This window comes from Sitophilus oryzae, unplaced genomic scaffold, assembly GCF_002938485.1.
Source record: "Sitophilus oryzae breed Bouriz unplaced genomic scaffold, Soryzae_2.0 scaffold_1389_pilon_pilon, whole genome shotgun sequence".
NCBI classification, from domain to species: domain Eukaryota; kingdom Metazoa; phylum Arthropoda; class Insecta; order Coleoptera; family Curculionidae; genus Sitophilus; species Sitophilus oryzae.
This window is the reverse complement of record NW_022146047.1, coordinates 2,400,818-2,423,387: the sequence shown is the minus strand read 5'-3', so window position 1 is coordinate 2,423,387 and position 22,570 is coordinate 2,400,818. Positions and strand designations below refer to the sequence as shown.

General features: G+C 32.8%; 1 protein-coding gene across 3 annotated transcripts in view; it reads left to right on the top strand.

Moving 5' to 3' along the window:
• Positions 1-22,570, top strand: part of LOC115875528 (protein phosphatase Slingshot) — a 278,168-nt gene that overhangs the window by 154,412 nt on the left and 101,186 nt on the right. For all 3 annotated transcript variants that reach the window (XM_030891010.1, XM_030891011.1, XM_030891009.1), the window contains one exon: positions 7,949-8,171. In XM_030891010.1, coding sequence (XP_030746870.1) covers positions 7,949-8,171 — 223 coding nt within the window. The remainder of the gene's footprint in view (positions 1-7,948; positions 8,172-22,570) is intronic.

Sequence of the window (22,570 nt, the reverse complement as noted above, 5' to 3'; positions counted from 1 at the left end):
ATTCAAGTAAAAAAATGAAAATACAAAGATATTAGGTTATAATAATAAAATTTATTTTATTCTTTATTTCCTAAACGAAACTATTACAAAAGAAAAATAATGCGTTATGTTGTCATTTCGCCGGTATTTGGTGTTTAAAATACAGTATACCGCCGTTGGACGGTTTTTATCTGCCAGGTGCAGTACATATCGCCATCAATGACAACTTAATTCAATTTTCCGCCAGCATTTACACATATAGAACTATCATGCCGCCAGATAACGGTATTTTTTGTATACCGCCGGCGGTTGTTTAGTTAGCCAGTGTGTTAAATAATCCACCCTCATACACTTATACTTTTTTAAGACACCCTGTACGTTCTAGTATACAATTAACAGGTCTGCACTTAAATGAAATTGCCCTGTATAAAGATATCTTCCAGATAACCGGATATAGCTGTTTTTCAAAAACATAAACTGAATAAGTTCAACTGAGTACTAAAAAACAAATTTCGCCGTTGTCCTAATTATCACATGAGTGTTTATTAGTTTTCTCTTGCCCGTGGCTACAGTTATATAAAAAAGTAAGCTGTACAAGAATCAATTCTTCCGAGTTGTTAAGTCGAATTAGCGACTAATTAACTAAAATGTCAAAATTAGCACTTTCTCGACCAAGAAGGTCAAAACAAGGAACTAGCCAAAAATAATATTGCTCTTTTTATGACATTTGCTCTATTTGATCCTATCAAACTTTCTATTCCTTTTTCAATGAAAAAGTTCTAATAAGATCGAGTGCATATATACATTTACTTCCATTTCGCTAAAAGTAAAATAAATTGAACGGTAAAGGACATCAAACTTTTTATTTAAAAATTAATTTCGAGATATTTTCGTCATGCAAGAGTTATCTACTGTTTTTAACGGTTATTTGATTTCAATTATTTGTAAACCATATTTTTATGATGAAATAGAAAGCACCGAGAATGTCGCAAAAATCAATTTGAAAAACAATGAAATATGTCCAAGAAATCCGTTTATAGTTAAACAATAATAGATATTGTGCAAGCCAAACTTTACGACACAACTAAATGCTTTTCCAATATAACATTAAATAATACTTAAAAATGAATAATGCAATTTAAAGTTCTTAGTTCCAACTTATGGAGGTGATCAGATAAGTTCCCGACAAAGACACAAAACACATATTTTATATACGATGAAGAAAAATTATTTTCTATCTTCATTGAGATGTGATGGTATGTTTTTTTGTATAATATACTTACTACTTTATATAATAATTATAGTGCCCCATCTTGTAATTAACTTACCCTTTCAAATTATAGTTATAACAACTTTATACATACATTAAGTACGTATTTGTAAGTTTCAAAAGAACTACTGGCACCAATTAAGCAATTACCTTCTTAAATTTTGTAGTGAATATTTATTCAAGCAGTACCTCCTATAGTATTGATAAACAGGTTTGTTTATGGCCAAACCCGGTTTTAGCAGTAGATTTCTTTTAGTCTTGAGGCTATAGAAAATTTGCCTGCCTAATTTGTCTATCTACATTTTTTGCCGATTTGCAAATGGCTTATTTTAAGGTCATTATTCTTAGAGCGCTAGCTTGATGGGATGATTTGAACATCATCTTCTGACAACTAACTATTGTTATACATAAGTACTTTTATAACGGTATATTGTTATACGTCTATAGTCTGTATAGTTATATAGTGACAACGATATGCGTTATTAAGGGAGCCATTATTTTGAAAATTTTGACATTTCAAGCAAGTCTCGTAATAAACTTTTATGCATTTGAACAAAAAGACTAATAAAGGAATTAATATTATTTATATATTCATATGCATTTAGTGATTTGAAGGCTCCTTTGGTCTTGGTCTTGCAGGGTCTTGCGCAAGACTCTTGAAAGTCTTAAATTTTTTTAATAGATTTTTATTAGGTGCATTTTCTACATAGAAAATCTTTGTGGTAATTTAATGCAAATAAATTTTAAACAAAGAACATATTAGAGTATTTGTCTGATGAAAATTTTATTTTTCAATAAACCTACTATATTGAATCAGCATTTTTTTCTTTAAAATTTTATGCAATAGTCGGGAAAACACTATTTGTAAAAAAATATAACAGTAACTTTGAACAAATAAGTAATTTTTTCATATAAACCTAAAAAATGCAAGACCGCAAGAGTCTTGCACGCTTGGTCTTATTTTTGGTTTTGCGGAAGGCAGTTTTGTTCAGAGGCAGTAAATCTAAAGAAAAATATTATGTCAAAACTTAATTAACACTGACATTATTGCGATTTCCAGATTTTTATTAAATCTGAATTAAAAACCAATTTAATTCTCAGGAAACTAAATACCCCGGTTTGTTGAAAGTTCATCGTTTGTTGAAAGAATCAACATTCTATATAAATCGAGAAAGATAATCTTTTTTTAGTGTACTTGGTACTATTCATTATTTGTTACATTTGATTTACTTTTATGTCAACACGATGTTACTTATATATTAATAAAAATAATATACCTGTCAATAATTACAGATATAGAAATTGGGCTTTTTGGCTGACGTCAGAACACAATCGATTCACCAAAAGATAATGCGACCTTTTAAATAAATCGGCACGCAGTATAATGGCTGCCAAAATTTTTAAGGTGTAATAATGTATTCTTTTAAATTAATTATATCCTCTACAAGCAATAGTACCTGTAAACTAATTGTCTGTGGCAAGTGCAGTGAATAAATACGATTCAGTTTTATTGCGATCAGTTCAAATTATTTTCAAAAATCACCGAATATGAATTAAAATCATATTTATATTTTCAGTTTCTTAGTTTAAAATATTCGAAAACATATTAGGGTACGTGGCTGAAGAAAAGTATTAAGAGTTGACTTAATTTCATTCGAAAGTAACTACATAGATTAGAGAATTAGGCGAAGAAAACAAAGTCCTTCTACTCTGGGTGCCTGCTCACCAAGGGATGAAAAAGCAAATGGTCTGGCTAGAAAGGGAGCGAACACTCTACTAAATGGACCAGAACCGTTCTGGTTCCCAAGTGGTAACCAACTAAAAGCTCAACTCAAGAATTAGGAAGACTCCATCCGCAACCTGTAATGGGAATCTTGCAACGGTCTAAGACACTCGAAGAAGTTTCTGAGGGCTGACGACCAAGAAAAATCAAAGATCTTCCTGGATTTAAGTAAGAACAGTCTTCTGATTGTCACGGGGTTTTTAATTGGACACTGTCTCCTCAATGAACACCTCAGTAGATTGAAATTAAGAAGAAATGGCGAATGCAGATTCTGTGGGGAAAATGCGGAAACACCAGAACACCTCATCACTGAGTGCGCCGAGACGACAATCATTCGTGCCATGAATTTTGGTACGACTGATATTGGAGATAGAGAACTACCCTCTGTCAAACCGTCCCAGATACTGGCTTTCGTCAAAGGACTGGGACTGTATGATGAGTTATAACTCAAGAAAGGGGGACACAATAGATCTGTAAGGTCGCAGTGATTAACCCCCCTCCCACTCATTCTAAATTGTAACTACATAGAGAGTACTTTCTTTCCTTGCGATGCTAGTTATCTGAATCTATCTCTGAACTTACGACCGAGAAAACTTAAAGATTTTCCTTGATTTTTCGGATTCTTCGGATTGTCACGGACTTTCTAACAGGTCTCCTCAACGAACAGACTCAGTAGATTGAAGCTGAGAAACAACAGTGAATGCAGATTCTGTGGGGAAAATGGGGAAACACCAGAACTCCTTATCACTGAGTGCACCGAGATGACAATGTTGGTACGGCTGATGTCGGAGGTGGAGAGCTAGCCTCTGTGGACCCGTCTCAGATACTGGCTTTCGTCAAAGCCCTAAGACTGTGATTTGGTTATAACTCAAGAAAGGGGAACACACAATAGATCTGTAAGGTCGCGGTGATTAACCCCCCTCCTAAACATTCTACATTCTAGTTATCTGACATAAAAAGCAAAATAAAAAAAACCTTCATATAAATCCTCGCGGATAATTGATCGTTAGTGAAACGCGGGTCCCATGTTACAAGTAAAGTGTGTTCCAACCCCCAACTATTTACTTTTTTAGCTTTAACGAAATATTGATTATATTTAATATATTTACTTACTAAAGCGGCTCTCACACGATCAATAATATTGTTAATATTTTGGATTACTGACAATTATTATTGAGCGTTTGAGCGTACATATTGATGGAGTTTCAATATATTGATAGATTTTCGGGATCCTGAAAATACTCGACAATATTAAAGGCGGAGCTAGTCGTATTGACAATATATTGATCGTTAGGTCGCATGATTGACCAAATTTGACTAGTTTATTGGTAACCATGGCGGAAGACGGAACATCGCCGTCGTTGTTTTCACCAGTTTTAGATCGCAATCATCAGGCTCCCGTTTCTTAACGTACTCTAGAAGATTTAGTTGGCCGAACCTTTTTCTTTTTGGATATCCATTTTTTTGTATAACGCTTTTTCTTAAACTTTTACTTCGATTTTTTCACACTGACTGACACTCACTGCCAAAATGACACGCTTTTTTTATCTTTCATTTTTTGGCATAGGGTATAATTATGGGTATAATTCACACTTAATATCTGCACACATTTTGATATAAGTATTGACCGTGTCAGGCCACCTTTCAAATATTGATAAAACATTGACAATAAAAAACATTGACAATATTATTGATCGTGTGAGGACCGCTTAATGGAGCGAAGAGAATAACTTCTATTCAATTCTGTGAAGTCGGTTATGAATTGTTTGTCGTAATTCCTTTGAATTGTTATTGTGAAAACATAAAAGTAAAATTTCTATCTAGCCACGAAACAAATAATTCATTAAACAAAATAATTAGTGTTTTATTTGGAGAACACAGGCAGTACCGATAATAAAAAAGAGTATTTTACAGCTAAAGGCAGACTTGATGAACTCGTTTAAAAATGGATAGTTAAAATTAGCTGCAAGGCATATTTTTGGATGTCGGTAAGTAACCATTTCATTTGAACCAAAATCCAAAATAACGCATGTGGGTGGTCTAAGAAATCTTAGTCGTAGAATTTGTTTCAAACATATGCTTTGTATATAATATAAAACATTTGCAATAAGGCGGCATTGTTAATATATGACGCATCATTCTTTGGAACTCGATAAATGATGGTCGATAATGGTCGTCATGTGTTAATTGCTAAAATTCTGAACTTCCAAGAACATGTGTAAGGTGTTTTACAATCACTTTCGGTTACCTGAAAAATATAAATGTTATTTTATACTATAATCTGCTGAACGGGGGAATTCCTCACAGTTGACAGTCTGCCGGTTTTATTCAAATATAAATGTTCTTCTGATTTTTGGATGTCGTCTGTCGATTTCGTCTCTTCCAATGGACACGTTTTGCCAATAAATGTTTATAATTTATGTACAGTAAACTTTGTGTATTTTTATTTATACGTATTTCATAAAAAAACAAATGAGTATCAAAATTAAATCACCATTTAATCTAACATCTTTTATCTGTTGAAAATGTTCTTGAAAATAATTATATTATGCACAATTTTTTTAAAGAGTTTTCATCATTACCATTATTATAATTATAATTATTATCTAGTGGTATTTTCTCCAGAGAGGTTCTTAATTGTTATCAGCAGTAATAATTACTTAAAAAGTTATTTTTTTGTCACTGCTTTAATGTAATGCCAAGATGTATCATCAGATGGTTCTATTAATCAGCAGATGGTTCTACTAATTGCAGCGACTTGGAGTGCTTGGAAGTCCTGTATGCCTGTCCAATGACGAATAGTTCTCAGCCAGGATAGGTTCCTTCGGCCTATTCCCCTTTTGCCCCCCTCTATTTTACCCTGGAGAATCAGACGCTGAAAGTGATAGCGTTCTCCACGTAGTATGTGCCCCAAATAGGCTATTTTCCTCTTCTTAATGATTTCGAAGAGTTCACGTTCTTCTAGACCAGCTCTTCTGAGAATGTTTTCATTCCTCACACGGTCGATCCAGGGCCCTCTTAGCATTCGTCGTAGGGTCCACATTTCGAAGGCTTCAATTCGGTTTATTGTTGCTACCTTCAGTGTCCATGCTGCCACACCATGTAACAAAAAATATATAAAATTAAACTCAGTTTACTAAAATACGCTACAACGCAGATTTTTTATTTTTGATAGATGTGCAAATTTAATTTAATGATTTTCTGCATCATCTGCAAATCATTAAATTAAAATTAAACTTATTTAATAAAAAATACAAATTTGATTATCAATTTTTTTTCTGCATGGGGAAGGATGTGGTTAAGATTGGATATGTGGTTTGTTGTTTATAGATAAAAGGTCAGTTTGATTAGAAATGGTACACATTTGATTTACATATTTCAACATTAAATTATGCACTCAACTGCCGTTTATTGCTTATTCATTAGCTATTTTTCTTAGCTTTCTTACTTAAATATGGCTAGTTAATTATTTATTTTTATTTAGGCTGTATTATGAAATGTACAAGAATATTTTAATGAAGGTTTGAAAATATAAGATAATTGGAATATAAAAATTTCGTTTTTTAAATTTTCCATTTTCAATAACAACTTCCTGCTTTATATTGTTTTATAAATTTATTTTTATAATATTTTAATAAAGATAGTCACTGTAAAACCATATTATAATTTCGATTGAATAATGATTATCGATTTTAAGTTTCATATTCTTTTTGTTCTAGCTTTAGTGAATGTTATTTTGCGGCTGAGGCAGCGGCCTTCGATATGAATTTAAAATTGACCGTTTGATTCTTGAAGCAGGGACCTATACTCGAAGATTTTTTGAAATAGGGCATTAGTTATAGGGCCAAAATAAGAAAAGAAAAACATTTTTTTCGTGCTCAAGACTTACTTTTATGAATAGATATAAAACCTTGATTTCCGAGATTTCTAAAGCTAAAATTTAGTAGACTTAGTAGATATTGTGAAATCGCCTAGTGAGGTCATTTGCTTGGTTATTTGTAAAAGTTTGATCGCAGAAACCGCTGATACTTATAATTTCTGTTACCGATATGTGTTTCCCGTGGTTGGAAATTTTATTTCAATTTAGAATATTAATGGCCAACAAGTTTGTAGCTGTTTTTATCAAATTATTATTATGTAGGAAATAACATAATCATTTACTTGAAAAAATAAAGTGATATTAGGTTCACCTAATAATGAATATTATATATTAATATATTAATAATAGATGAAGATCGGAATCTCTCGGAGATGAATCTCGTTTCCGTGCGAGAGATTCCGATCTTCATCTATACTATTGAATAAAGTGAGTAAATGAGGAGTAATTTAATGTGTAGTGCTGAAAACTCTGTAAATCAACTTCAATCTTCATGTGATTATGGCACGAATGATGAAAAAACAGCGTCCAGTTGGCTTGGAAATGAACATCGATGACATTCCTCATATAATTTTACATTTAAAATGACAGCGATCTTCATTTCATAGCCACCCCTGACGCCGTTTTTTTTTCGATCATATTGTACTTTCATGAACGTGACAAAGATTATGAACATAATACACTAACATAACTTGAGTGCATTTAGACAACGTAATTTTCTACTAATCTTTAGCACACATGAAGTAGGTATTTTTGGTGATTCAAAAAAGGATTAGGTAATATTTAAAAATATATAAATTAAAGCAGTTAATTTGGTCTATTTCCTGTTAATCGGTAGTAGTGGAACAAATCCTTAATTATACGAACGCAACCTGCTCTTCGCTCATCTTGGTAGCAATTTAACCCAAACAGCTGCCTACTTGCTCCATTCGATTTTGATAAATATCTTGATAGAGGTATAGTAGCTACCGCGAGACCCTGTAATTTTGTTGAAATTGCGATCCCTAATTTTAAGTTGGACGTTTTCTTTTTGTTACAGCCTCAGCGAGTGCTATTTCGCCGGCAAAGGTACCGCGGTGGTGCTACCTGATGCCGACCCTGTATCCCAGCCCGAGGGCGTCGAAAATGGGGAGACCACGGTCGAAGATGATTCGCAAAACGCGCCGAAAGGTGGCAGTAACGCGTATCAAAACAGTGCACCCATCCAACGTCATTTGCAGTGCATGTTCAACCTGTTGAGGACGGAGGAAACTCTAAAAATGGTAAGTACCAGAGTTTGTCCGCTTTTTTTTAAATTTTAAGTAGAGGTTTAAATCAAAAGAAAATGTTAGACATCGATATGGCATATATTGCAAAATATAAATACAGGGTGTCACAAAGTTGAGCCTCATCATTGGTATCCTGGAAACTAAAAAAGATACGAGGTCGGTTAAATAAGTAAAATTGCGCAATTTGAAGCTAATAACATCCCACTTTAAAAATTTAAAAATTCTGAATATCTGCGAAGATTTTATCAAATCGGTATGAGAAGCTGTGAAGCTATAAAATGTTTTGGGAGAGTTGAGTTATTGAATGTTATTGCACCCAACAACCACGTAATTACGCCCTCTTTTACTCGTTAAGATTTTTTCGCTAATTTTATTAACATTTGAAATTGTCATTACACAACGCGATGACGAGTTCGAGTTCTTTTTCACTTTATTTCTACTACCCGAAACAGCGTTACATCAGACAAACCTCATACCTGAGTGTTTTATAGTTTCAATAACTGCACTAGCAAAAAAAACCAAAATATTTAAATTTATGACAAAGCCACGATTTCAATATTATTTTAATACGATCAACATGAATTGTAACCGTGACGGCGTGAAATACATAGTGAAAACTTCTGATTCCTGCCGAGAGAGTGCCGCGGCCGGTCGAAATTTTTCGAAATCCACTGAAATGATGCAAAATAAAACACTAAATCACCACAATACACCAAAACACTTTTACTTTTACACTGGACGCGCGTTTCGCTAACCATGTTAGCATCATCAGCAGATGATTATAAACTGAACATATGCCTATTATAACCTAGGCTATCAGTTTATAATCATCTGCTGATGATGCTAACATGGTTAGCGAAACGCGCGTCCAGTGTAAAAGTAAAAGTGTTTTAATGTATTGTGGTGATTTAGTGTTTTATTTTGCTGTTTGTTTTTACTGAACCTATGCCTATTATAACCTAGGCTATCAGTTTATAATCATCTGCTGATGATGCTAACATGGTTAGCGAAACGCGCGTCCAGTGTAAAAGTAAAAGTGTTTTTTAAAAGCCTATCTGGGAGCACGGTAGTGCCCCCGCCAAGTCGATCACATCTGTACCATCCTTTTCTTGAAGTATTAGCGACACTTTTGACCACCCTGTAACTTCGTTGTGGATAAAGCAAGAATATTAATTTTCACTACACTTGAAAACATACTATAGCTAGCTAGGTTACCAAAATATCTAGTAATTGTCTCTCATAGTTTATTGTCAAAATGTCAAATTTCTTTAGTTTCGACGTTGACTCACTGACAGATCATCAAAATTCTAAGGTACTTCTAGATGTGTCACAAACTTCAAATTTCGAATTTTAGGTGGCTTTAACCTTATAATCAAAGGAAAAAATGAAAAATCTCGAAATATCCTTATGAATCAAAAGTTAGCTGTCTAGCCGCTAACGGTAACCGACTTTCCGGCTATGGCAATAAGAGGACCGGTGCGGTGATAGGATTGTTTTAAAAATTTGGACTTTTATATAAGGTATCTGCTGATCTGCTCTATCAAAATATTATCAGAGTTACAGTTTTGCCGGATCATTTGAAAAGTGGTAGCATCTTTGTTATTTTAAATGGAACACCCAGTATATTATTAGATTTTTGGAAACTACTCTCATAATTTGTCCATTATACTAACCTATACTTATCTCTTATAGTTTTCGAGATAAAAAATAAAATATGTGTAAAATTGGCAAAAACATGATTGCGAATAAAAGCATTGGCAAAATCCTGAATTGAACATTTTTAAAGTTGATATTTAGGTTATAACGAAAGTCGGAAACACAAGCCTTAGAAAACTAGAATTAATTCATTTTATATTATCTGACTTTATACGATAATTCAAAGTTTATGAATTATTGCTAGTCAAACTTCTTTAATATTATTTTTAATGATATACAGGGTATCCCAGAAAGTATAAGGGGTGGTAGATCTCGATAAAAGAAACATCTTTATCGTTTTTCAAATAAGTCCAAAATAACGGAGTTATTTTACTTAAAATTTCCAGAAAAAAATGATTTTTTGCTAAAGTTTTGAGAACCACTGGATCTTTTCTGGATTTTCTTTCTTGTAAATTTAATCTATTACTTATGTTGCCCTATTATCAAGAAATTATGCTTTTTAACTAAAAACTAAAAAAAAACACAACTAAAAAAGATACGAGGGCGGTTAAATAAGTAAAATTGCGCAATTTGAAGCTAATAACATCCCACTTTAAAAATTTAAAAATTCTGAATATCTTCGAAGATTTTATCAAATCGGTATGAGAAGCTGTGAAGCTATAAAATGTTTTGGGAGAGTTGAGTTATTGAATGTTAAATTGAATCCAAAAATTTTCAATTTTTTTTTCGCGAAAAAAACCTTATAAGCTTGTTTCTGGGGTTGAACTATACTACCAGTTAAAATGCTTGCACTTATTTCTGGGACATCCTGTATTACCCGAGAAAAAAATAGGAAAAAAATGTAGGTAAGCTACAAAAAAATGAGATCCCATCAAAAATGTTGATCTCTTATCAAACATAGAATGTAAAAAAAATGCCAATTCTCGCAACATAATTCTTCCACTATAAAAAGATGGGAGATCTCATGTAAAACCAAGTCAGTTTATTTTATTTAGTCTCCCTTTAAGCACCTATATTTAACAATTTTGTTATAAATTGTTAGTATCAATATTAGTCATCTTTATTTCTGTAATAATTGTAATGACTTGGCAATTGCCCGATATGATATTCTATATCTACTAATTAAAAAACTTTAATTTTTATTCTTATGTGCATCGTTTAGATTTACCTAGTAATTGCAATAAGTAGATTATTCTTTTATAATTATGGTGCCTTATCACAATGTATTTTGGTGTATTGTGGTTAATTAGTGTTTTATTTTGCTGTTGTTTAATTTTCTTTATATTTCTTAATTATTCCTGATTGTCTCCCTCGTTTTGTTGATCATCAAGTATTGAAAATAATCTAAAAAATACACAATTATTTTATGTTTTTCTAAAATGCATCAATTATCTACCTCGTTATCTACCTAAGACGGATGTATGTAATCTTAAAGAAACATAATTCCTATAATAAAAGGAAGTTTTATCTGAAGATATACAAATTAGGCTATTAGACCTTTGACATTTATGTACTATATGTATGCAGTTAAAGGTGTGGATAACGTATAATTGTAGATATACTTTCTTGTTGAATATGTATGAGGTATCGGTCGTTATAAGTGCCCTACCTTAGAAGATACGAAGAGACTGATGACAATTTATACTTGATTAAACGTCAAGCAGTACGGTTTGTTCCATAAACGATCTATTGTTATTGCCGTGAAAGTAGAAGGGCAATTATTATTTGAGAATATCATTAGGCATTCTTCTTAGCAACTGACGGGCAATTAGAAATGAGGATCTCTTGATTTTTTTTTACTTTTTGAAACTACGTCTGATTTTCTTAAAGAAAGTTACCAGTAAACACAATTTTTTTATTTTGTAATAAAGGTGTCTTGTACTATAGTCTAGCTAGCGACGAATTTCTTGACAGTGATAGATGTGTCTGTCATTTTAATTTAATATTGGAATGCAAAGCTGGAAATTAATATATTAAAGATTTTAGTGACAAATTGAAATGGGAGTCCTCCAACGGTTTAAGACACTCGCAAAAGTTCCTCAGAACTTACGACCGAGAAAAATGAAAGATATTCCTTGATTTAAATAAAAAACAATCTTCGGATTGTCATGGGGTTTCTAACAGAAAACTGTCTCTTCAACGAACACCTCAGTAGGTTGAATCTAAGAAACAACGTTGAATGCAGATTCTGTGGGGAAAATGGTGAAACACCACAACGCCTTATCACTGAGTGCGCCAAGACGACGCCGACGACCGTTCGTGCTATGAATTTTGGTACGGCTGATGTCGAGGATTGAGAGCTGGCCTCTGTGGAGACGTCTCAGATACTGGCTTTTGTTAAAGCCCTGAGACTGTATGATGAGTTATAGCTCGTTATAACTCAAGAAGGGGGAACACACAAAAGATCTGTAAGGTCGCGGTTCCCTCCTAACCATTCCACATTCTACATTAGAAATGACATTGACAAATGATTACTGCAAAATATAATAAAAAAGCTATATAGAACTGAAAAAATCTAATGGTGTTATTTTGTTTAAAAAACAATTTCGGTCGTGTTTAAAAAACAATGTTTGTTAATATAAAACAAACCATGGGTGTGTGACACAAAACACCACATACAAGAAATCAATAAAAATGAACTATTTCTCACTTTCAATTTTCATGAAACTTTCTGCATTAATTTTAGGCAACTACAACTTTGTTTTTCTATTCTCTGTATCTTGCTATAGGACCCCAACATACTTTTCGTAGATAACTTTGTCTTTAATTAATTAGTGTTTCTCTAGTGAAATACAATCGAACCAATGACAGCTCTATTGGCGAAAAGCTGCCGTATGCAGTGGTAGTAATTTAAATACGCTACAACAGAGAGCAAAATGAAAATTTATCATTTTCCAGAACGTTGGTCATTTGTACCTATAATTTGACAAAAGTTTGACAAATTCAAAAAATCTTAAGTCGAGTTCACATCTGCGTCCGTGCGTCTTGTTGAAATGTTGAAATATGATTTCTCATTTTTGAAATAAACGAAGAAGACGATGAAGACGATGGTTAAAAACAAGAGACGACGCATGACGGATTTAAATACCATATGATAAAAAAAAACGGCGTCCAGTTGACTTGGAAATGAATATCAATGATATTTCCCATATAATTTTATATATAAAATGACAGCGATCTTCATTACATAGTCAGCACAGACGCCGTTTTTTTTTCGATCATATTGTACTTACCTCCTAATACAATATGATCGAAAAAAAAACGGTGTCAGCGATAGCCATGCATAGTTATAACTTGAAAAATATTAGAAACTTTTTTAGCGAAAAAAAATGGATTGGTAGGGACGTCATCTGCTTTTTGTCATCGTCTGTCGAATCTTCCCAGGGTCATAAAACAGTATATCTTTGCGAACTGTTGCCTTCATGTGTCAATTTCACATATTTTTAACAACATGAATATTTGGAATTGTTTGAAATTAAATATTTCAATAAAACTATTCGAATATTCATCGCATTTATTTTATTAGCGTTGCGTTTGCGTTAGCAATTAAAAATGATGTTGCAATTCATGTAATAAGAATTTTACTACTTCTTACAAAGAATATTGCAAGACTGAAAGTAAATTAACACAACTTTTAATAATATGAGTGAAACCTGCTATTTTTATTGCATTTTTTTATGTGGGAAATTTGACACAGATATCAACATGCAATATACACAGTAATGAAGGCTTATTATATTCGAGGTTACAGTATACCGACATCTAATAATATTGATTTAAAAGGTTAAATTCATTATAATTATTTCTGATATTTATAGTATATTATGTATTTACAAAAAGTTTCAGTGTTGAGGAGTTCTCTTTTCTATTGGGTTCCAGTGGGAACACGTATTACTGATTAAAGATGCGTAGAATGTTCAACAGATCTATTGTGTGTTCCCCTTTCTTGAGTTATAACGAGTTATAACTCATCATAAAGTCTCATGGCTTTAACAAAAGCCAGTATCTGAGACGGCTCCACAAGGGCCAGCTCTTCATCCTTGACATCAGCCGTAACAAAGTTCATGGCACGAATGGTCGTCGTCTCGGCGCACTCAATTATAAGGTGTTCTGGTGTTTCCCCATTTTCCCCACAGAATCTGCATTCGCCGTTGTTTCTCAGCTTCAGCCTACTGAGGTGTTCGTTGAGGAGACAGTGTTCTGTTAGAAACCCCGTGACAATCCGAAGATTGTTTTTACTTAAATCAAGGAAAACCTTTGATTTTTCTCTGTCGAAAGTTCTGAGGAACTTTTTCGAGTGTCTTAGACCGTTGGAGGACATCCATTCCAAGTTACGGTTGGAGTCTTCCAGATTCTTCAGTTCCGCTTTCAGTCGATTCCCGTTTGGAAAACAGAACGGTTCTGGTCCAGTTAGTGGAGTGTTTGCTCCTTTTCTAGCTAGAACATTTGCTTTTTCATTGCCTTCTATCCCATGGGGAGCAGACACCCAGAGTAGGAGGACTTTATTTTCTTTATCTAATTTGTTGAGCTTCTCTAGGCATTCTTTGACCAACTTCGAATTGATGGTTACTGATCGCGTTTAGTGCTGCTTGACTGTCGGATAGGATGGCAACTTCCTGTTTTCGATAGTTCCTATCTAAGATAAATTGTACGGATCTTTCAATAGTTCGGAGTATTTAGTTTTCGGACTAAATACTCCTATCCCTGTCCCTGTTATGGTGTTATGGTATGGTCTTTTACATGCTGAGTAAGCGTTTCTTTTTTCCAGTCCTTTTTATTACTCAATATTACAGTGAGGTGTTTCTCAAAGTTGTACATTCTTATGTCATCCACTGGGAGTTGGAGAAGTGGAATTTTCTTTTTGAGGGTGTTCCAAGCCTTTGACCTGAAAATTCTCCCAGTACTGTTTCCGTCAATTACAATTCTAATCATTGTCGCATTGGCATAACTACCGACGACAATGTGCAGTGGTGTTAGGTCTAGAATAACCTCCATTGCTGCTGTTGAGAACATGTGTCTCATGGTACCTGTGATGCAGATACATGCCAGTCTCTGTACTTTACACAGGTTGCCTTGCTGTACGTTGCTCTAGTTTTGAGTACCAAGCGACTGCTCCATAGGTAATCATGGGTCTTACTATCATGGTATATTATAATTGAACTTTATTTGAAGCTCAAGTCAAACCACCAACATAGTTTATGAAAGATGAATTTTCTGAATTCAATTTAACGGTCGGACGAATAATTTTATGGTTAATTTTGCACTTTAATTGAAGTCGAGTGTATGAGTTATCAGAATCTATTTAATTACTCTACGCTTCTTGTTACAAATTCCATTGTTTTGACGATATAAAAAATATGTTTTAAACCAGGCTACATTAACGATACCGGTATGCATGAATATTAAAATATGCAAACCACGTCAGTTTTTTACGCAGTTAAACGGCTGATAAATATCGGATACGGTTCTGATTTTATTTCTAATATAGCGTTATTAATAACAATTATAGTTTAGTAATTGTTGTTTTATAGGTGAAGCGAAGGAATTAAAAACTTTTAATGCCAAGGTCTGCCGACAAATTATATATGGAAAAAATGTTGTTTTAATATGGTATATGTTTTGAAAAAGTTTAATAACCTTTTGCTATTGAAAACCTTGTTTTCCCATATTTTGCTATATAGAGTGGTCCGAATTGTATTCGGGAAATATAACATATACTACAGATAAAAATACATAAGTAAAAAAGTTCGCATAAAGTTATGTCCTAAAATCCTTTGTCCTTAAATTCTAATTATCACGGGGTTAAAGGGGAAACTAAGAAGAAACGGCGAATGCAGATTCTGTGGGGAAAATGGGGAAACACCGGAACAACTCATCACACGACAACCATTCGTGTCATGAACTTTAGTACGACTGATATTGAAGATGGAGAACTACCCTCTATAAAACCGTCCCAGATACTGACTTTTGTCAAAGCCCTGGGACTGTATGATGAGTTATAACTCAAGAAAGGGGACACACCAGATCTGTAAGGTCGCAGTGATTAACCCCTTCCCACTCATTCTAAATTCTATGTCCTAAAATGCTACGTTTCGGAGATACAGGATGTAGAAATTTTACTTGTATTTCAATTTTTTCCAAATAATTTCTGAACTAACTCCGATATTTGGATGAAAATTGGTGTCTAGGAGTTATTTGACATGAGAAATTTGATTTTGATGTCAATATGACTCCTACATATTTTTTAACTTGTTTTGGACAGTAATAACTTTTTGTCCGTACCTGTATAAAACTACTGAGTAAAAAATATACATTCCATTTTCTACGTAAAAAATGCCTCTTGATAAAAATCGCTAGAAGTAATAGTTCTCGAGATATTTGGAATAGAAATAATCAACACACTTCATCATTGACATAAACTAAACATGTTGACTAGACAGTTATTAGACTGAAATAATAAATTTGAAATATTTTTGTGCCAAGGGTTCAACTGTAATTGGCTTATTAAAAAGTTTCCAAATTTATTATTTTAGTCAAATAACTATCTACTCAACATGTTTATTTTTTTTTTCAATAATGACATGTATTGACTATTTCCATTCTAAATATCTTGAGAAGGGTTGTTCGTAGCTGTAGCGATTTTTACCAAGAGACCTTTTTTACGTAGAAAATGAGGGAAATGTATATTTTATCACTCAGTAGTTTTATACAAGAACATATAAAAAGTTATTACCTACTCTTACTCTTAACAATACAGTTAAAATATATATTGGTGATGCCCCCCACACAAAAGTAGGAGTCATATTGACATCAAAATTAAATTTCTCATATCAAAAAAGACCCAGCCACCAATTTTATCCAAATATCGACTATAGTTCAGAAATGATTTGGAATAAAAATGAAACTTCTACACCCTGTATCTCCGAAACGAAGCCATTTTAGGACATACATTTGTTTGTTTTTCACTTATTTTTATCTGCAGAATATGCTGTATTTTCCGAATACAATTTGGACTACCCTGTATAGATTTAATAGCTCAATAACAGGGTATAATAATATAGCGTCAATATAAAAGATAAAATAGCAAACAATACAAATTCTAAGAATAAAAAAATAATTACATTACAAATTAATAGTGGTTAATACTTGATGATTGAAATTCCATTATTAATAATTATTTTACATAATAATAACGATTCAAATAAATATGTTAATTATTTAATTTTAAGAGCTACATTGCTAGAAGAACTGCGTCTTCTAGAAGAATAATTGTAGAATTCTTAGATCTGAAAAAATTTTAACAAGAAATTGGAAACATTTGATAGTGAAATGAAAAGCTACTTATCGAATAAGTCTTACAAATAACTTTTTTTTAATTCACTAGGCGTCTTGTTCACTTGAGTATATAGTCAATCAAGGGACAGAACTTGCAAAATTTGTTTTATACGGAAACTCAATTTTTGATTTTTTTAAATACATTCTAGTGATAGCAATAAAAGGTTCGTTTCAAGTTGCTATAATGGCTCATTTTTTGAAGGAGTATCATCTAATTTAAGGTAAAGTAAAACCTCTGACGAGGGGTAGGGGACAAAAACTGACAATCTTTTAAGATGTTTATTTAAATTTAATTAGCTTCAAAAAAAGAAGGGGGGCGACATGTTTCGGGACTTAACAATTCCCATCTTCAGGCCCATCTTCAGCCCTAACCCCTCGTCAGAGGTTTTACTTTGATATGTACTCACACTATGGGTTGGAGAACGTTTAATCATCTAATTTGTTTACTTTGATACCCTCATATTCCGGTACCCATGTCATTGTCGCCGTTTAAACTGATATTATCAACACTTTGTTCATTTGAATGTCATATGTATCATATATAAATTAATATTAATTATTATTTCCATATACTTCTGTCTCATGTTATAAAATCATTATCGTATTTATTCCCCTTGCGTCTTTCTTTCATCATTTAAATGTGTTATTATTACAATTAAACATGTTTTTAAATATTCACATTTTTGCGGTCAATATTAATTATGCATATGTATGTATGTTTATGGCCGTCAACTGACAAACCATAACAATAACATTGGAAAGAAAACGGAAAGTCATTGACTCTAGGCTCGATAATCCCCTGACCTCAGATTATCGAGACGAACGATGGGGAATTTCCTGAACTGAAGTAGCAGGATACATCGAACGACGTTTTTGCTATTGCTGCTGCATGCTCTGCACTTCTTGCGGTGAAGTGCCCGACAGGTGTGAGGCGGTAAATTCCTACAGTTCAGGGAAACGGAATGCCACAAGGGCTAAGCAAACACGATGTAAATGGATATTAGAAATATGTAGATCGTTTTCCATTTCTTTTTATCTAATATGGAATTTTTTGTACCTTTCGATTATACCGGATGCGTCTTAAAAGTGGCTCATCCCTATTTTATTTTTTCAGATAAAAAACGAGATTTGGTATGTTAGTATATGTCATAAATTAGGATTGCTTGATGTATTCAATTGATTTCGGTCGCTTCCTGTTTCACTGGAAATGACTACAACTTTTGATTTTTAAATGGCACCCTCTGTATATTTCTACTTTATTCGATAGAAAATAACACTCTGAATAGGATGACATATCATATCTCAACTTTTGACATTTACGCTTAAAAAACGTATTTTAAATTTCAATCTATAGTTCCATGGCTGTAAAGGAGCCTTGGTAAAATAGATTTGATAGTCTAATGTTTTTAGTGTCTTATCCTGGCCGGTTAAAAGATGCTCAAATCGTATTTTTAATCATATCTCAATTTTTTGAAATGATACGAGAATGGCTCATTAGCATATTTGGAAAAAGTATTTTTTGCGAATAACTTGGTACCACACATTTGGTATTTTGAGTCAAATTGTTGTTATGATGAACAGCATATTACAATTTCAAATAAATCATATGCGAAGCAAAACAAAACTTGACACGCTTGATGCCATTCTACTCAGAGTGTCATTTTCTATGGAATAAAGTAAAAAAATACAGAGGGTGTTATTTAAAAATCAAAAGTTGTTGTCATTTCCGGTGAAACAGGAAGTGACCGAAAACAATTGATACAACAATCAATCCTAATTTATGTCATATACTAATATACCAAATCTCATTTTTTTATCGGAAAAAATAAAAAAGTTACAGGGGTGAGCAGCCACTTTTGAGACCCACCCGGTATAAAGGTCAATAGCGGTACTTCTTGAAAAAAAAAGAGAATTTAATTTTTTTCATAGGCTTCAAATTAGTACACAAAACTATGATAAATTTGTTGAGTTTATTATCAAATTTCTCATTACAGTTGGGGGTTGGAACCTTTGGTGTTACACATCAAAATAAAACACTAAATCACCACAATACACCAAAACATACAAACACTTTTCCTTTTACACTGGACTACAAAACACTTTTACTTTTACACTGGACGCGCGTTTCGCTAACCATTAGCATCATCAGCAGATGATTAAGACTGGTCATAATCATCTACAGTCTTAATCATCTGCTGATGAGGCTAACATGGTTAGCGAAATGCGCGTCCAGTGTAAAAGTAAAAGTGTTTTGGTGTATTGTGGTGAATTAGTGTTTAATTTTGCGATCAAATTTATCGACACTTAAATGAAGCTTAAAACTTATTGAAGGCTTAAACCGAGGCTTAAACCTATCTATTACCTCCTAAACAAAACTACAAACTTCCTAAACAATTCCAGGCTTGTTGTCATCTTTCATCAGATGTTCTCTAAAGCGTCGTCTGATTGCTTGCATTATATCTAATTTGTCAGACCTTTGCCGCCCGAAGCCTTGTTTCCAGCAACGTTGTCCCGTGTGCACGTGAAATCCGTGCACTTGCAGCTCGGGATCATCAGGATTATCAGCGTCGTATTGGGTCTTATGATTTCACGATCTACAAAAAGTTTACAATATTTAAAGACAATAAGTTTAAGCATGACAGTTTTTTAGTTTATATGTTTTCTAATGAAATAAGACCCCGTTTATTTTTAGATTGGAAGTTTGATAGCCCAATAAGAGTCTGTTTAAGGCGTGGTCGTGCGACATTTTGTTTTTCTAAGGGCACCCCCAAGTCAAAAATGTTGTGGCAAGATGATGATTCATCAATGATTTAGTCAAAAATGTATTTAAGTTGTTTCTTTCCTCAGAATTTCGATAACAATAAAAAACAACAAATATGAGATATCCAAAAAAATCCTTATGGGTTTTTCGCCACTGCACTGCAAGAAAAATCTACAAAATAAAATAGTTATTTTTTGTAAATACTTCTGGCGTTAAACCTAAACGGACGCTGCTTGTCAGAAGTTGTGTTTACAGTAATAAAAATTTGCCTAACAAAGAAAAAAATGCTTAACGTTTCGGAAAGTTTTCTCTTTCCGTCGTCGGAAGCAAAAAAATATAAAATCAAGCAAAAAAATAATGAAGAAAAAAACTATTTAAAATATTTAAATTGAACTATTCGAGAACACTTTACTTTTTAAAACAGATACGTCTACAAGAAATCGTTGACGTTCTGTTAAAATGACATTATATTAAGTTAAACTTCAAAATTAACAATTACTACCTGATAATTACTTAATAAGGTAAAACCAAAAAGCCGAAACTTTCTGTATGATTATTTTTAAATTTTACGTATGTTATGTTTATTTATGTAATGTTCTTTAAAATCAAAGAAGCGATTGCCATACATTACATTTATTTTTATTAGATTGAATTAAAAAAGCCTCTTTTATTTTTCTTTTAGAGACTATCGCTTCTTTCATTATAATTTTGGCGTTATTAAAATTTATCCTGTGCCCTGTGTCTCATGAATGCTGACAAATCTTAGATTTGTGAAAATCTCCCTTTCTTAAATAATCTTTATGTTCTTTAATTCTAACATTTAAGGGTCTAGATGTTTCACCAATGTAAAATTTATCGCATTCACAGGGTATTTGGTATATTACATTTTTTGTTTGTTGTTCTGTATTCATTGGTTTAGTATGTGATAAAATTGATCTAAGTGTATTTTGTGTTTTGAAAGATGTTTGTATGTTATATTATCTCTTACTAGGTAAATAATATCATCATCATTTTCAGCTTATTCAACCATTGTTGGCTATGCGGGCCCAAGTTATCTCTACTAATTTCCTAATACCATGGTCCCTATCTCAGGTTCGGTCTTCTTAATTCCTAGTGGGTACCATGCTGTAATTTTTGTGGTCCATCTGTTGTCCGTCCTTCTTGCCAGGTGTCCTGCCCATTGCTATTTGGGGGATTTGACTCTGTGGATCACTATTACCTGAGTCTTTTGTAGTATCCACTCTGTTCTTTTACGGTCTCTCTTCGTTATTTCCAGCATCTTTCGTTCTATTCAGCGTTGTGCGTCCTGCAGTTTCCTTATGATGTCCGTTTTAAGTGTTCAGGTTTCGCATGCATAGGTCAAAATAATGATAATAAAAAAATACAATATACAGGGTGGTCCGAACTGTATTCCGGAAACTTCGGCAGCATATTTTACTGGCAAAAATAAGTAAAAAAGTTCATATAAATGTATGTCCTAAACTGCTTAGTTTCGGAGATACAGGGTGTAGAAGTTTAATTTTTATTTCGATTTTTTACAAATAATTTCTGAAGTAACTTCAATATTTCGATGAAAATTGGTATCTGGGAGTTTTTTGACGTGAGAAATTTGATTTTGATGTCAATATGACTCCTATTTGTAGGGGGCGTCACCTACATGTGTTTTAACTGTTTTGAAGGGTAATAACTTTTTATCCGTACCTGTATAAAATTACTGAGTGAAAAAATATACATTTCCGTGATTTTCTACGTAAAAAAGTCTCTTGGTAAAAATCGCTACGAGCAACCGTTCTCAACATATTTACAATGGAAATAGTCAATACATGTCATTATTGACCAAAAATAAACATGTTGAGTAGATAGTTATTTGACTGAAATGAGAAATTTGGGAACTTTTTATTTTTTAAACTAATCATAAATTTTTCTTGGAAAAAATGATGATAAAACAGTTTCTGTTGAACTTTTGGCACAAAAACATTTCAAATTTATGATTTTAGTCTAATAACTAATTAGTCAACATGTTTAATTTATGTTATTGATGACAGGCATTGGTAATTTCGATTCCAAATATCTCGAGAACCATTACTCGTAGCGATTTTTACCAAGAGACCTATTTTACGTAAAAAACGTCGTAAATGTATATTTTTTAACTAGCTAGTTTTATACAGGTTCGGACAAAAAGTTATTACTCTTCAAACCAGTTAAAAAATGCGTAGGTGGCGCCCTCTACAAGTAAGAGTCCTATTGACATCAAAATCAAATTTCTCATGTCAAAAAACTCCCAGACACTAATTTTCATCCAAATATTGACTTTACTTCAGAAATTATTTGGAAAAAATCGAAATAAAAATGAAACTTCTACACCCTGTATCTCCGAAAGTAAGCATTTTTGGACATACATCTATACGAACATTTTTACTTATTTTTATCTGCAGAATATTCTGCCGAAGTTTTCGGAATACAATTCGGACCACCCTGTATATTATTTGTAGTTGTTTTAATTTTTTCAAAGAAATTAACTGCAACTTTGATATAAAGCTAAGAATAAACTTATTATTCGAAAGTCGCTTTTTTGTGTTCAGAAGGCGAAATAACTTATAATAATACTAATTCTAACTCATTGTCTGAAATCTATGAAATT